The sequence below is a fragment of the Hyperolius riggenbachi genome, chromosome 2 (genome assembly GCF_040937935.1).
Source record: "Hyperolius riggenbachi isolate aHypRig1 chromosome 2, aHypRig1.pri, whole genome shotgun sequence".
Classification (NCBI taxonomy): Eukaryota; Metazoa; Chordata; class Amphibia; order Anura; family Hyperoliidae; genus Hyperolius; species Hyperolius riggenbachi.
The window spans coordinates 278,671,947-278,687,692 of NC_090647.1; the positions used below are offsets into that span (position 1 = coordinate 278,671,947).

The 15,746-nt window shown below is 45.1% G+C and overlaps 1 protein-coding gene across 1 annotated transcript in view; it reads right to left on the bottom strand.

Annotated features, from left to right (window-relative positions):
- Nucleotides 1-7,808, bottom strand: part of INTS2 (integrator complex subunit 2) — a 68,806-nt gene extending 60,998 nt beyond the window's left edge. The window contains exons 1-4 of the mRNA XM_068268749.1: nt 7,693-7,808; nt 5,632-5,932; nt 2,695-2,833; nt 497-599 (exon numbers count right to left, since the gene is read on the bottom strand). Of these exons, the coding sequence (XP_068124850.1) occupies nt 497-599; nt 2,695-2,833; nt 5,632-5,924 (535 nt within the window). The 5' untranslated portion in view covers nt 5,925-5,932; nt 7,693-7,808. The remainder of the gene's footprint in view (nt 1-496; nt 600-2,694; nt 2,834-5,631; nt 5,933-7,692) is intronic.
- Between the last annotated feature and the right edge of the window lie 7,938 nt (nt 7,809-15,746).

Sequence of the window (15,746 nt, forward strand, 5' to 3'; positions counted from 1 at the left end):
AACCTAGGATATAGACTATCTTTTTAACAACTGAGTGCAATATATTGGCTGACTGCCTTAGTGACAAGAAGTCAGAGTAATTTTATGTACCTGGAGTTGGAGGTCTCAAACTGAGGAGTCGGATGATTTTTGTACTGACTCCACAGTCCTGGTTTATTAGTGCAACAATGCCCATGGCCTGCACTCAGCTGAGATGATCTTCCAGGCTGATTGCTCGCGGACGCATTGAGGGAAATCAGATCCTCAGCAGAGGTAACCCTGACCGGTCATCTTGGCCAAGAACCATGTAGCAAGTATACAAGGCTAAATTTACTCATTTCAATTACAGAAATATCTACATATGACAAAACTGCTCACTAAATTATTTGCAATATTAATGGAAGTGGCCAGCATTATTCAACCCAAGCAAACTAAACATCCTTTACACCATTGCAAAACAAAGATGCATTCAAAAGGCTGGACCAGGCAAGTAAAGCACTGTAGGAATAGATTATACCTGCTTGTAAAATGCATAGGACGTCAGCAGCTTCCTCCATGTGCACAGGGCTTTCAAAGAGTTCAGAAGACTTCAAGAAGTATTCACCATTGGAATCTGCCACCTACCGTTTAAGAAGGAAAACAAATACGCAGTTGGCCATGATGCAAAAAAACTTCTCATGAGTTGATTGATTTCACGTGTTCTGTAAAATACTTTTCAGCAAAATGGATCTATTTGGCTGCAGTAGTGTCTGAATAACACCAGACACAAGCATACAGTTTATCTTGTCAGATCTTCAAAGGCAGAAAGACCTGATCTGCATATGCTTGTTCTGGGGTCTATGGCTAAAAAGGATTACAGGATCAGCAGGATAGACAAGCAACTGGTATTGTTTAACTACTTAAAGTACCAGCGAACTCTGCCCGCTTAAAGAGGAACTCAAGTGAAAATAACATAATAAAAAAAGTCCATTTTTACAATAATTATGTATAAATGATTTAGTCAGTGTTTGCCCATTGTAAAATATTTTAAATCCCTGATTTATATTCTGACTGCTGCTTGCTGTTTTGGCAGTTGGAAACAGCTGTAAACAGCTATTTCCCACAATGCAACAGGGTTCACAGACAGGAAACTGCCAAGAGTACGTACTCAGAATTTCTTTGTGGTAGACGTTTCACCACAATATCAGCCATACAGCACCCCCTGATGGTCTGTTTGTGAAAAGGAATAGATTTCTCATGTAAAAGGGGGTATCAGCTACTTATTGGGATAAAGTTAAATTCTTGGTCGGAGTTTCTCTTTAAAGAGGAACTCCAGTGAAAATAATTTAATAAAAAAAGTGCTTCATTTTTACAATAATTCTGTATAAATGATTTAGGCAGTGTTTGCTCATTGTAAAATCTTTCCTCTCCCAGATTCACATTCTGACATGTATTACATGGTGACATTGTTACTGTGGGCAAGTTATGTAGCTGTTTCTAGCTGCTCTGGCTGTTACAGACAGCTTTAAACAGCCATTTCCTGTCTGTGAACATTGTTACATTGTGGCAGTTTGCCCAGAGTACCGCGGTATTCAGAGCCTCTTGTGGGAGGGGTTTCAGCACAAAATTAGTCACACAGCGCCCCCTGATGGTCTGTTTGTGAAAATCATTCTATTTCTCATGTAAAAGGGGGTATCAGCTACTGATTGGGATAAAGTTCAATTCTTGATTGGAGTTTCTCTTTAAGGACCGGAGACCACTGGTACAGAAACGGCAGAATCCCGACGGAAAACGACGAATTGGCGCACATACCTGCCGCAATTGCCGTCACCACAGCACGTCGGGATCCTGGGCCACCCACTCTGCTGTCTCTGACAGCAGAGTTCCTGTGAGCCGGTCAGAAGTCGCCATCAATGGCACTTGACCATGTCTTTCAATGTAAGCCAATGGGAGTTGCATACATTGAAAGACAGGGCCAGGAGCCAATGAAATCGGCGAGAGACGGTGGTGAATAAGCGGCGAGATCGGCGAATGCGTGCAGTTGCGGCTGATTGAAATCTTCACCCTGCCAGCCAGGTAACCACCAAAACAGGGCGTAGATTTAAATCAGTTTGGTCCTAAAGTAGTTAAAAAGGAAAGGAATATGGCAGCCTCCATATCCCTCTTCAGTGGTCCTTTAAAATTCCCAATAATGCTACTCTCACTGATGTCAAAAATCTTACTTGCCACTGCTGAAAAGGATGTACAAACGTTTTTAGAATCTGTTAGGGCCAGTTTCCACTACACGCGGTGCGATGTGGCTACATAGCCACATTGCACCGCATCCGAACTGAAACCAATGCACGGCAACGGAACAGTTTCCATTGCGTGCTGTTTATGCAGAACAGTGCGGAGCGATCAGAGAATATGCAGTATGCTGCAGATTCTGGCACGGCTGCATCCACCCCACGTCCAGACTCCTCCATTCACTTTCGCATATGCAAGCAGAAGTGATGCCATGCGGCGAGGTAGCCACATTCACATCACTTTGCCAATGGAAAAGGGCCCTTACATAAATTTATTCTTCCCGAGAAACCAATGCCAGGTGGAAGATAAAGACAAAAGGAGTGCCTAGTCTACCTCACTGCTCACACACAAAAAGGATAATGGAATCTATAAAGTGGCAAAATAAAAGCAGCACAGAAAAGTTAGTACAATTCAAACAGTTGCTTGAAGTAACAAATACAGACGTCATACCTTATTAATTATTGCTAACAATTCACTGAGCACTAGACGCAACCGGCGAGGAGAATCGCTGTGCTCAAACTCCAGTGTCAGGCCATGCTGAAGCTGTGATACCAGGATACTCTCTCCGGTACTTCCCCCGAGTTTGTGTCTACATAGAATTAAACATATTTCATTATTACAATATAATCAGACTGATATGCTTCACAAGATATCATGAAGACTGTAAACTTACACAGAAAGGTAAACAGCATTTTGTGTTTTTGCTACATGTAATACAATGATATGAGGTACAAATCACAACAAGTTCTACGGATAGCATGGTTATCAGATAGTTCTACAAAGCTCCTATACTCGAAACACCAAATTTTCAGGGTATGGTAAAGCGAACCAGAGGTGGGCAGATGGGACACAGAGGCATGTTCTCTGCCTCATGACATGCCTTTGTGTCCCCACACCACCCCTCTCTGCCCCCCCCCCCCCCAACCAAGATTAGCGGCAGTAGGATTCCCTGGTTAAAATGCCCGCTAGGGGGAGTTCCTACAGAGTTTCCAGAGGTGCCATTGGGCAGCTCTCTCTCACTGGACACACCCCCTACTGCTCCCCAACCTCCCTGCACACTATGAGAGACACTATAGGTCAGGAAATTGAATGTGGGCCAGTGCGACCCATAGAAGTGCCGTTTTTTGCGGCTACCTGATACGCTCAGCCCCGCGGATCAGACAGCCTACTTTTTTTTTTTTAGCCCATACACATACATACATACATACATACATATATATATATATTTAAAAAAATAAAGTATAAATATTTGTAAAATAAACATCCTGGGAGCAATCATAGCCCAACAGAAAGCTCTGTTGGTGGGCAGAAAGCGGAAGGGGAAAAAAAAATCACTTGTGTGCTAGATTGTACGGCCCAGCAGCAAGGCCTTAAAGCTGCAGTGGCCTAGTTAGTAAAAAAATGGCCTGGTCACTAGGAAGGGGGGGGTAGGACCGTGGCCCTTAAAGGAATCATCAGCCAAAATTACCTAAAAACCCATTTCCTTACCTGGGGCTTTCGCCAGCCCCTTGCAGCCGATTGCCCCACGCCGCAGCTCCGCTTTCCGTTGCCAGGCCGGGGTCCCCGCACGATGTCTCGCAAGCATCCTCTACTGTGCCTGCATGAGCGCCGCTGTCAATCAAGGCCACGTCGTCCGCAGCTTACTGCGCAGGCGCAGAACTACTGCACCTGCGCAGTACACCACATACAACGTGGGCTTGATTGACACCAGTGCTTCATGCAGGTGCAGTAAAGACAACCTTGAGGTCGTCCTCTGCACCGGTGGGGACCCCGGGCTGGCGGCTGCGAACGGAGCTGTCATCGTGGGACAATCGGCTGCAAGGGGCTGTAGAAAGCCCCAGGTAACTAAATGTGTTTTCAAGTAATTTGGCTGATGACTCCTTTAAGTGGTTAAGGACGACCATAGTTTCGGAGAAAATCGATTTTTAAGTCAGAGGGGGGGGGGGGAATATATAAGAGAATGTGTCAACATATACACATATATATCCAGTTGCCTGGCAGCCCTGCTGAGCTATCTGCCTGCAATAGTGTAAATAACACCAGAACCAAGCATGCAGCTAATCTTGTCAGATCTGGCAATAATGTCATAAACACCTGATCTGCTGCATGCTTGTTCAGGGTCTATGGCTAAACGTATTAGAGGCAGAAGATCAGCATGATAGCCAGGCAACTGGTATTGCTTAAAACGAAATAAATATGGCAGCCTCCATATACCTCTCACTACAGTTCTCCTTTAACACCAATATCTACAGCAATACCCTCTTGTTACATTGATTGAAGATCTTCGGCGGCCGCCACCACATGCCACTCCCCCGTGCATCTCTCTGCTATACCAAATATAGATGAGAGCAAAAGCATCTTCAAATAGCCCTCCAAGGCTCCCCCCATTGGTCTATTAACAGACCAATGGGAATCCTGATGGACCAATGGGGAGCCTTGGAGGGCTATTTGAAGATGCTTTTGCTCTCATCTATACTTGGTATAGCTGAGAGCTTCGTCTGGACACTGCACTGCCAGATCCCGCTGTCCTCCCCGCCCCCAACACCTATCGCACCCCACACCTATCGGATGCACTAGGTGCCAGCATAGCTGGGGTATGGGGGGGGGGGGCAGGGAACACAACAGGATCCGTTGGTGCTGCGTCGGGAGGGACAGGGCTCTCAGCTATACTTAGTGTGTGTGGCAGCGGCAGGCAAAGATCTTCAATCAATGTACCAAGAGGATATTGGCGTGGGAACTTTTTTTAGGCAAGTTTTAAGGTAAGTATTCATGGTTAATTAAGAACATTAAAGGACTTTTTTCGAGGCTGCATTTTTATTTCAAATTTAACCATCTGTGGAAATGGGGCCCTGGGGAGGGGGCTGGCATCTGGAGGTCCCTTGAAGAGGACTCCCAGATGCCACCATAAAACCCCTCCCTCCTGGTTATAAAGACTGGGTAGAACCTCCTGTTGGTTGAATCATACAGACCTATTGCGTTCTTGACCACAGATGTTAAAATTCTGGCAAATATGCTAGCGCATAGGCCATCCACGGTTAATACTATTTTGGTTAAGCCAGCTCAGACAGGCTTTAGGCCCTTAAAATGAACAGCTAACAATATCATGCACATTCTATTTTTGATAGATATAAGTCTCGGTGTGTTATAAAATGTATTTTTGTGCTGCCTCAAAATAAAATGGATAACATGATGAATGTTTGCCTAAATTTGCTAGGTTGCTATAATCAACTCATAGCAGTATGTTGCCTTTTGCATTTCTTAGAAGTCAATTGCAAAAGTGTGTTTAGTATGTGGACATCAAAACAAGGTAAACAATTTATACAGCTAATTAGGGAAGACTGTTTCACTCTCTTTCCACTTAAGTTCCCCTTAATACTGCTGACATACCTTAGTTGTTGCTCTTTATTGGCATCCTGCTCCAGAGCATGAAAATCCACTGACAGCAAGGCCACAATGGCGTTTACAGCCTCTACTCCAGAAAGAAGCCGAAGTAGTAGTTTCTTGTCTTGGGCCCAGCTCTGACTCTGGTCTGCTGGAGCACACAGGGCCATACGAACCAGACATGGCAGTAAGAGTCTCAGTTCTGGATCACTCAAGGCAGCCAATCGTACTACATCCACCTTCTGCATTGCTTCAAATGCAAATGGACTGACAAACTGGAGACCCGACATGTCAATCATTTTAACACCTTTACAAAGAAAAAAAAATAGAATATGAGTAGTACAAAACCAAAAAATAAAACTTAAGTACTACAGCTTTTAAGCCTGGTTATAATTGGCCAAATCACTGACGAATTTTACCACATCCATGTAATATGAAGGCCAACAGATATTGAATACTATGAGCAGATGGTGTAGGTGAACCCTCATACTATGTGGAGGTAGTAAAATTGGTCAGTGATTGGCTAATAGCCTGTATGTTCCCCCAGTATAAGTTTAGGCAGTTAGGTTCCCCCAATATAAGTTTAGGCAGTTAGGTTCTAATAAACTGGAGGGCGCTTAGGTAGGCAAGTTGGACTGTTCTGCCCACTGCTAACTAGATAGGTATGGGGACCCACTCACCTCATACAAAATAATTATATTTAGGTAAACAGATACTAGTTGCGCTGGGTCTAGCTGGTATCCTGTATCATTCACCCAATGTGATATACGTTCAAACCATTAATTAGTAAAGCATCTGGAAATTTATTGATACAATAAAATGCATATTACATTACATGCGGGTCAAGCAATGATAATAAATAGCTGTCTCATTCAGACTAACAATCATCCACAGACCCTCCAATGTGCATAGATTGCCAAAAAATAAAAATAAAAAATAATAAAAAAATGTGAATAAAAAAATGGATGCTAAGAATAAGCAATTGCAAAAGGTAAAATGTATATAAATGATATTAAAAAATATATATATCATGCAGATACCTAAAATTAGTGTTTCAATATTTGTAGTATGGGCTCCCTAAGAAATGCTGATGTGTCCCGATGTGAATCACAATAAAGTCTTGCAGAGGGTTAGCTCCCTTGGACTTGGTATAAGATCAATCTTTCAATGTAAGTTTACGTTTGAAAATGCCAGGCATCAAGGCTGTAATTTGCATATAGTTCATAAAGTTCATAGATGGACTCACCTCCTTCCTCAAAAAGTCAATAGTGTTTTCAAGTTGTACTGGTGATGGTTGTACTCACGTCCTAGGGTGAGGGCTGCTGAGAGGTTTGCGGGGGATCCAGTTAGTGTGTCCGAGTTCCGGCCGGCAGCTCAATGACACTGTGCGACTCCGTACTGTATCCACGATCATCCGCAATGATCAGTAGTAGTTCCGGGTGGTGGCTGGTCTACTTCCGGTGACGTCACCTGTTCCTCGCGTCCTCTATTGCTAAGTTACCGCTATACTGCGGTTTAGCGGAGGATGATAGACGAGTTTAAGTCTGGTAGTGTTAGTTGCAAAAATCCTCGCTGAACAATATAGGATGGTGCAGGGTGAGGGTTGAGACTAACGCGTTTCGGCAGTCTACGGCTGCCATTATCGAAGTCAATTGTGACAATTGCGGATGATCGTGGATACAGTACGGAGTCGCACAGTGTCATTGAGCTGCCGGCCGGAGCTCACTGGGGGAACCTAACTGCCTAAATAAGTATAGGCAGTTAGGTTCCCCCAGTATAAGTATAGGCAGTTAGGTTCCCCCAGTATAAGTATAGGCAGTTAGGTTCCCCCAGTATAAGTATAGGCAGTTAGGTTCCCCCAGTATCAGTATAAGCAGGTAGGTTCCCCTAGTATCGCTATAGGCAGGTAGTTTTCCCCAACATGGGGAGTTAGGTTCCCCCAGAAAAACTATAGTCAGGTTGGTTCCCTCAGTATAGTTAAAGCAAGGCCAGTCAGTATGAAAAATATGTGCCCATGTCCCCCCTTGCAGAGCTGTGCTGTGGTGATGCGTGCAAAGTATGAATTACCACTCTTCACTGCACGGTCCTCTCCCTCCTGCCAGCGAGTCCACGAGTTACTCTCCAGCAGCGGCGGCGGCGGCGGCGGCGGCGGCGACTTCTTCACACAGCTCCTCTTCCTCTGATCATGATGAGAACAGTGGCGACTAACAAACACGTCACTGCGGTTTCAGCCAATCAGAGGTGTGCTGTGGGTGGGGAGGAACGGGAGAGCGAGGGAGGAGGCTTAGGAGGAGTTTTTTAGGAGGGACAAAGAGATGGGAAGTTCGGATCTTTTCAATGATCCGGATGATTCGAATCGGATCATTGAAAAGATCCGGATCTTTGATCCGAATCTCGGATCATTTTACTAGGGAAGCATTCGGGGGTGAAATGACTAGCAGGACAGGACTTTCCCTGCAGTGGGCAGAGAAGGGAAGGGGGGTGGACACACAGAGAAGGGGAGAAGATGGACAGAGGGCAGGGAGTGGACAGAGAAGGGAGGAGGGACGAGCAGAGAGCAGAAATGTTTGTTTGCACACAATACCCACATGCTGCAATCATATGCTTTACATGTTCACCTCTATGCTCATCTGTGTACTTTGAATGCAAACATCGCACAGTGAAAGAAAGCATTCCCAGAAGTGAAGTGCAGCTGTTTAGAGCAGTGCAGGAGGATCATATTGCGCTGCAATCACAGTGCCTGCAAAGTTACTAAGCTGTGCTGAGCTGAGCCAAAAGCTTCCAATGTGTTCACTGTGCGCAACTACGGAACAGACAGCCTATAATCAGCAGCACGTTATAGCCAGTATGTGTGCTCTACACATATCTGGCAGTGGCACCCCATGTCCCCTCTCTCTCATCTACCTGTCTCCCTGCAAGGCTGGGGAAGCAGGAAATTTGGGCGCATGAGGCAGGTGGACAAAAAGGGCGCCGCCATTCACTCCCATAATAAATATCGTTTAACAGGAAAGAAGGGCGCCGGAGAAAAATAACTTTTTAAAAGCGGCGCCCGGAGACTTTTCATGTTTTATAACTGCTTCTCATGATTACACATTATTTAATGATTTATAATTTTTTAAACATTATTTTTAAACGAAAAACAGTACAATATTTTTTTAAAACATTATCTTTAAACAAAAAACCGTACAATTTTTTTTTAAAACATTATTTTTAAACGAAAAAACGCACAATATTTTTTTACAACGTTATTAATGCTTATCACAGGGGGGTCTTAGGTTTAGGCATCACCAGGAGTGGCTTAGGTTTAGGCACCACCTTAGGTTTAGGCACCACCAGGGGGGGGTCTTAGGTTTAGGCACCACCAGGGGGGGTCTAAGGGTTAGGGATAGGTACAGGGAGGGTTCTGTGTGAGAGTAGGGTTAGGTATAGCTTTAGTAACATTCTTATTAATGCTTTATAAAACGTTATTATAAATTTCACTTTTTAAACAGGGAAGATTAACGTTTTTACAATTGCCGATTTCATACACATTATTTAATGATTTATAACTTTATAAAACATTATTTTTTAACGAAATATAGCACAATTTTTTTTAAACGTTATTCATGCTTATCATTTAAAATCCTGCGCCCTTTTTTCCCGGCGCCCTTTTTTAACGTACGCAAGGCTGGCTCCCATCCAACAGAGCGATCCATCTCAGCTCTGCTTCCAGGACCCTGCTGCCCGCTGAGAGGGGGCATGTCGCTCCTGGCCCCGCCCTTTTTGCGATCCAAATCACTCATTTTGATTATTCGGATGATTCGACTCACAAAATAGATTCGGATCAAAGATCCGAATCGTTCATGATCCGGACAACACTACAAAGGGTAGGAGACGATGGCGCAAAAAGGGCCAGTGACCTGATTTATGTCATTACTGCACCCAACAATAACAAAACACGTTTTGAATTCATGATTAACATCTGCATTAGTTGATAGACTCAAAACAGTTGCTGTTAAAAATTGATTTTTAGCTTTACTCTCAATGGGAGTATGAATAACTGCACACTCTCAGCTCAAGTTACCTCTGTCCCAAACATACAGGGCAGTAGCAACAGACCGTGCAACAAACCACTGGGGTATCAAGTGACCAAGCAGCTGCTGCAGGTTACTGAAAAGTGAGCAAGCGTTACTTTGAGGCTACTTGCACACCAAGACGTTGCGTTCGGTGCCACGTTAAGGTCGCATAACGTGCACCTAACACAACGTATGATGCTGCAAGATAGGACGGTAGAGTGAGCCGCGTTAGGCGGCTCTATCCCTATAAGGTCTCCCAGAGTGGCGCTGATTGGCCAGCGGGACCACGTGATGCGGAGCGAGACACTCCGCATCACGTGGTCCCGCCGGCCAATCAGCTGCCGCCAGTGCAGTGAATATTAAGTAGCCATGTGCGCGGCTACTGTAGCTGGCTCTCCCTGCCTCCTCTCTGCCCCCCACTGAGCATGTGCAAACAGTCTAACGCGGCTATAGCCGCTCCAACGCCGTAGCATGCTGCACTTTCGGGAGAACGTGCAGCGTTACATGTAACGCAACGTGGGCTGTGTGAACAGCCCACTTGTGTTACATTGCTGTGCGTTGGGGGAGCGTTACAGTAACGTCCCTGTGTGTAAGCAGCCTGAAAGAATATTTTTCTGGTTTTATTTTTTTTTTTGAGGTGTGTGTCTGTGTACGTGTAATGCGTTTACTGGAAACGCATGCCAAATAATAGATTGTCAACTTACAGCCTTTCTGCAGCAATAGAAGTAAAATTTAAGTTAACGCTAACAATTCTTACAGTTGTCACAAATTTTGATTAAATACAAAATTCGCTTTTCATTCATTAAGGCTACTTGCACACCAAGACGTTGCGTTAGGTGCCACGTTAAGGTCGCATAACGTGCACCTAACATAACGTATGGTGCTGCAAGATAGGACGGTAGAGTGAGCCGCGTCAGGCGGCTCGATTCCTATAAGGTCTCCCAGAGTGGCGCTGATTGGCCGGCGGGACCATGTGATGCGGAGCGAGACACTCCGCATCACGTGGTCCCGCCGGCCAATCAGCTGCCGCCAGTGCAGTGAATATTAAGTAGCCATGTGCGCGGCTACTGTAGCTGGCTCTCCCCGCCTCCTCTCTGCCCCCCACTGAGCATGTGCAAACAGTCTAACGCGGCTATAGCCGCTCTAACGCGGTAGCATGCTGCACTTTCGGGAGAACGTGCAGCGTTACATGTAACGCAACGTGGGCTGTGTGAACAGCCCACTTGTGTTACATTGCTGTGCGTTGGGGGAGCGTTACAGTGCGCCTGTAACGTCCCTGTGTGTAAGCAGCCTTAGTGTTATAAAAACTGTTTCTGAACAGCAAGAAGTCTGTTGTGTCCAAAATGGCAAAAAAAGACAATTAACAGAGATCAGACCAGAATTGCCCTTACAGTGTGTGTGGTCTTATGCCTGGTACACACCATGCAATTTCTCGTCCGACAGATTGAATAGATAATTTCTGGCAGGTCCGACGTTATTTCCGATCTTTTTTCTGATTTTGTGTTTTGTGTTTTTTTTTTTTTATATAAGTGATTGGAAAATCGATCAGAATAAACGATTGGTCATCAGATCAGACCTGTCGGAAATTATTTATTTGACCCATCCATCTGACTAAATTGCATGGTGTGTACCAGGCACAAGGGCTCCTTTCCCCGGGGCTGTTTGTGCCCAAACTCACGCGCACTAATGCAGATTCGGAATCTCAGCCTATTGAAATCAATAGGATGCTTCTGAATTCGAGTGTGGGAAAACATTCTGAAGCGCTTCGTCAGAATTCTGGACATCGTGTCCAAATCTCCATAGTTTTGCATGGCACGGCTACAGGGATTCGGATGCATAATCTGCATGCTTAAGTGCTAGCGTCTGTCTGGGAGACGTCCGGCGCTAGTGGAAACCTGCCCTCACACTTAAATACATTAGAAAATACAGGTATGACCAGGTTACATTTAGAAGAGCTGACCGGATCAAAGACCAGCAAATCTAGAATGGCCTCAGGTTTGGCTTACATGAACTCCACAGATGGTATTGCGCAACTGAACATTTGGAACGCTTTTCTGTGAACAGCCATGTCTATTTTTAGTGTCTAAGTTTGTTGTATTTCCACATTGCACAAATTAGACCTGCACAATTTGTTTGGACAGCAGATGCATAATAATTCGGAAGGTGTACACCTGCAGCAGACACTGCAACAGACCTCCAGAGCAGTACAGCATATGCATACTATTTGGACAGGGCCGGGCCGAGGCAGAGGTGAGAGAGGCTCCAGCCTCTGGGCACAGTGTAGGAGGTAGCGCACAACTCACTCAGCTATTATTCCCCTATTGTGTTTGAAGCAGAGAGAAATAAGAAAGGGGGGTGCATGGCAGTGACTGCAAGCTAGATAACTAAAGATTAAAGTGTTGGGGGGGGGGGGGGGCACCTCTTATGGTTCATACACACTTGAGATAAAAGTCTTTGGAAAAGGCAAGATCACAGACCAATTTTGCCCCCTTCCATGTAGTATGAGAGCCATACCAACACAGTCTATTCTATGGAGCTGCACTCCCCATCAGATAAAATCTTTGCAAGATGCTGCACACAAAGATGCCCGTACACACTCAAAAGATCATTATCTGCAAAAGATCTGTTCCTGCCAAAGATCCATTCCTGCAAAATGCATTCATAGTCTATGAGATCTGCAGATCATCATACACACCTTGTTTAACAGACAATCATCTGCAGATCATCTGCAGCTGGTGGCTGGATAGTGTACTGGTTAAGGGCTCTGCCTTTGACATGGGAGACCAGGGTTCAAATCCTGGCTAGGTCAAGTACCTATCAGTAAGGAGTTCAAGGCAAGACTCCCTAACACTGCAGGGTGGCCTCTTGAGCGCGTCCCAGTGGCTGCAGCTCTTGAGCGCTTTGAGTCCGAAAGGAGAAAAGCGCTATACAAATGTTCAGATTATTATTATTATCAGATCAGATCCACCAGGATGGATTTTCAGATCTGCAGATGATTGCCAGATATGCAGATGAAGTCTGTTAAACAAGGTGTGTATGATGATCTGCAGATCTCATAGACTATGAATGCATTTTGCAGGAACAGATCTTTTGCAGATAATGATCTTTTGAGTGTGTACGGGCATCTTTGTGTGCAGCATCTTGCAAATATTTTATCTGATGGGGAGTGCAGCTCCATAGAATTGACTGTGTAGAGTATGGCTCTCATACTACATGGAATGGGGTAAAATTGGTCTGTGATCTTGCCTTTTCCAAAGACTTTTATCTCAAGTGTGTATGAAGCATAAGTCTAATAGCAATCAGTATGTGACGGGCCTGACAGCTGGGGTGGGAGGGATGGAGGGGTGCAATTGGTGTCTCAGCCTTGGGTGCTGGAGGACCTTGTCCCGGCTCTGTATTTGGATACACTACTGCTCAGATTCCAATAGACTTGGCACACAGGACTGGCATTCAGTCCAAATCAGTTATTGGGTACCTGGACTTGGGAGTTCCAAAAGATGTCCTGACTCCAAATCCTAATAAATGTAAATTGAATTGTAATGAAAAATTACCAATTCAGAGAAACTGCAATGAAAACTAGTATTGTAAATTATTTGTTTCCTACACCATCAAAGGGCACTTGGAAACTGAGGAGAATGGGCCTGGTAGACCTAGTTCCCAGAGTCTGCATCATAGTGTAAGGGCTGGTGCACACCAAGAGTGGTTCTGAGCGTTTTTAAAAAAGCGCTTGGCTAATGTATTTCGATGGAATGGTGCACACCAGAGCGATTTGTTTTTTCCCCAAACGCAAACTCGGGTCCTGCAGCATTTTTGCTGATTTCTGAGGTGATTCAGCCTCAATGTTAAGTATAGGAAAGTGGAAAATCAGTCTTAAAAGCGCTAGATCAGTGCTATTTTCCAAGCGTTTTTGTTACAGAAGCTGTTCAGTTACAGCTCTACTGTAACAAAATATAAAAACCGCTACACCAAAACGCTTCAACAATCACTAGGCATGCTTAGAAAATCGTTATGCACATGGCTAGTATCACCTTAAAAAATTACTTAAAAAAGCGCTAAGCGTTTGTGATTATGCTAGCGCTTTTTGGTGTGCACTGACCCTTAGGCCTGGTGCACACCAAAACCCGCTAGCAGATCCGCAAATGCTAGCAGATTTTGAAACGCTTTTTCTTCTTTTTCTGTAGCGTTTCAGCTAGCGTTTTGCGGTTTTGTGTAGCGGTTTTGGTGTAGTAGATTTCATATATTGTTACAGTAAAGCTATTACTAAACAGCTTCTGTAACAAAAACGCCGGCAAAACCACTCTGAACAGGCATTTTTCCTATACTTAACATTGAGGCAGAAACGCATCCGAAATCCAAAAAATGCCTCACCCCGGGAGGGGCCTCCCGCTTTGGTGTGCACCACCCCATTGAGATACATTGACCAAGCGGATAGAGATGTCACGAACCTCCGATTTTCGGTTCGCGAACTTCCGCGGAAGGTTCGGTTCGCGGAAAAGTTCGCGAACCGCAATAGACTTCAATGGGGAGGCGAACTTTGAAAAATAGAAAAAATTATGCTGGCCACAAAAGTGATGGAAAAGATGTTTCAAGGGGTCTAACACCTGGAGGGGGGCATGGTGGAGTGGGATACATGCCAAAAGTCCCGGGGAAAAATCTGGATGTGACGCAAAGCAGCGTTTTAAGGGCAGAAATCACATTGAATGCTAAATTGCAGGCCTAACGTGCTTTCAAACATCTTGCATGTGTATACATCAATCAGGGAGTGTAATTAGAGTACTGCTTCACACTGACACACCAAACTCACTGTGTAACGCACCGCAAACAGCTGTTTGTGTAGTGACGGCCATGCTGGACTACTGCGCAACATGGCGAGATTGCCCTTCCTCACTCAGTGATGTCAGGTAATGTGTGACTTCCTTCTCAACTTTCCATGGCATTGTTAAAAAGCTTACGTTTTGTTTTTAAATTACATTTTCTACTTGCTGTGTACTTGTTCAGTACCGCTACAATGAGAATCCTGTGGAGGCGGGCAAGTCTGCCATTGTGACCCCGGGTAATGGCCGGGGAATGAGGGGTTTGAATCCGGTGTGGAGCCTGAGCAACGGCTACCACTACACATTCAAGGAGGGCAGGCATGAACGCACGCCCGCCCGCCCCGAGGTTGTGACCAAAAATAACAATACAGGATGAGGACTTTCGAGGCCCTGCTGTGTATTTAAAATGAATGTACTTTAAATCCTTTAACGAGAACCAGTTATGGCGGGCAAAGATGACACCACATTCCTTTCACGAGAATCATATGGAGGCAGGCAAGTCTGCCATTTGTGACCCCGGGAAATGGCCGGGGAATGAGGGATGGAATCCGGTGTGGTGCCTGAGAAACCGCTACCACTACACATCCAAGGAGGGCAGCAGGCAGGCATGCATGCCCGCCCCGAGGTAGTGACCAAAAATAACAATACAGGAGGTGGACTTTCGAGGCCCTGCTGTGTATCTGAAATGAATTAACTTTAAATCCTTTAACGGGAATCCGTTATGGAGGGCAAGTCTTCCATTGTCACCGCGGGGAATGAAGGTTGGATTCCGGCACGAAGTGGGAGCCTGCTGAGACCCATGCTGTAGCTGCCCTGACCGTGCTTTGCAGACCAGGCATCTGTGGTCAGATGGACCCTTGAGCCAGCGGAAGACAAACCAAGTCGAAAGCATTTGCCAAGAATGTTTTACGGAGGGCAAGTTTTTTTGCCCTTTTTTTAAATTTTTTGAAAATGATAGATGGTTGTATTTTTAAATTGTTTAAAAGTTTAGATGGTTGTATTTTTAAATTGTTTAAAAGTGTATCCATTCAAGTGCAAGTTATGCACTGACTGCCAGGTATAATGTGCAGTCACAGATGCAGTGAAAGGTATGCAGTGACTGCAAACAGCCGTTTGTGTAGTGACGGGCGTGTTGGACTGGTGCGCACCATGACGAGAGTGCAGGTGATGGTGGCTTTTCAGCCCATATGCTCGCCCGGCTGATGTAGCTGAATGACAGAACAGTGACTGTCCAGCTGATCAAATTTGGTCT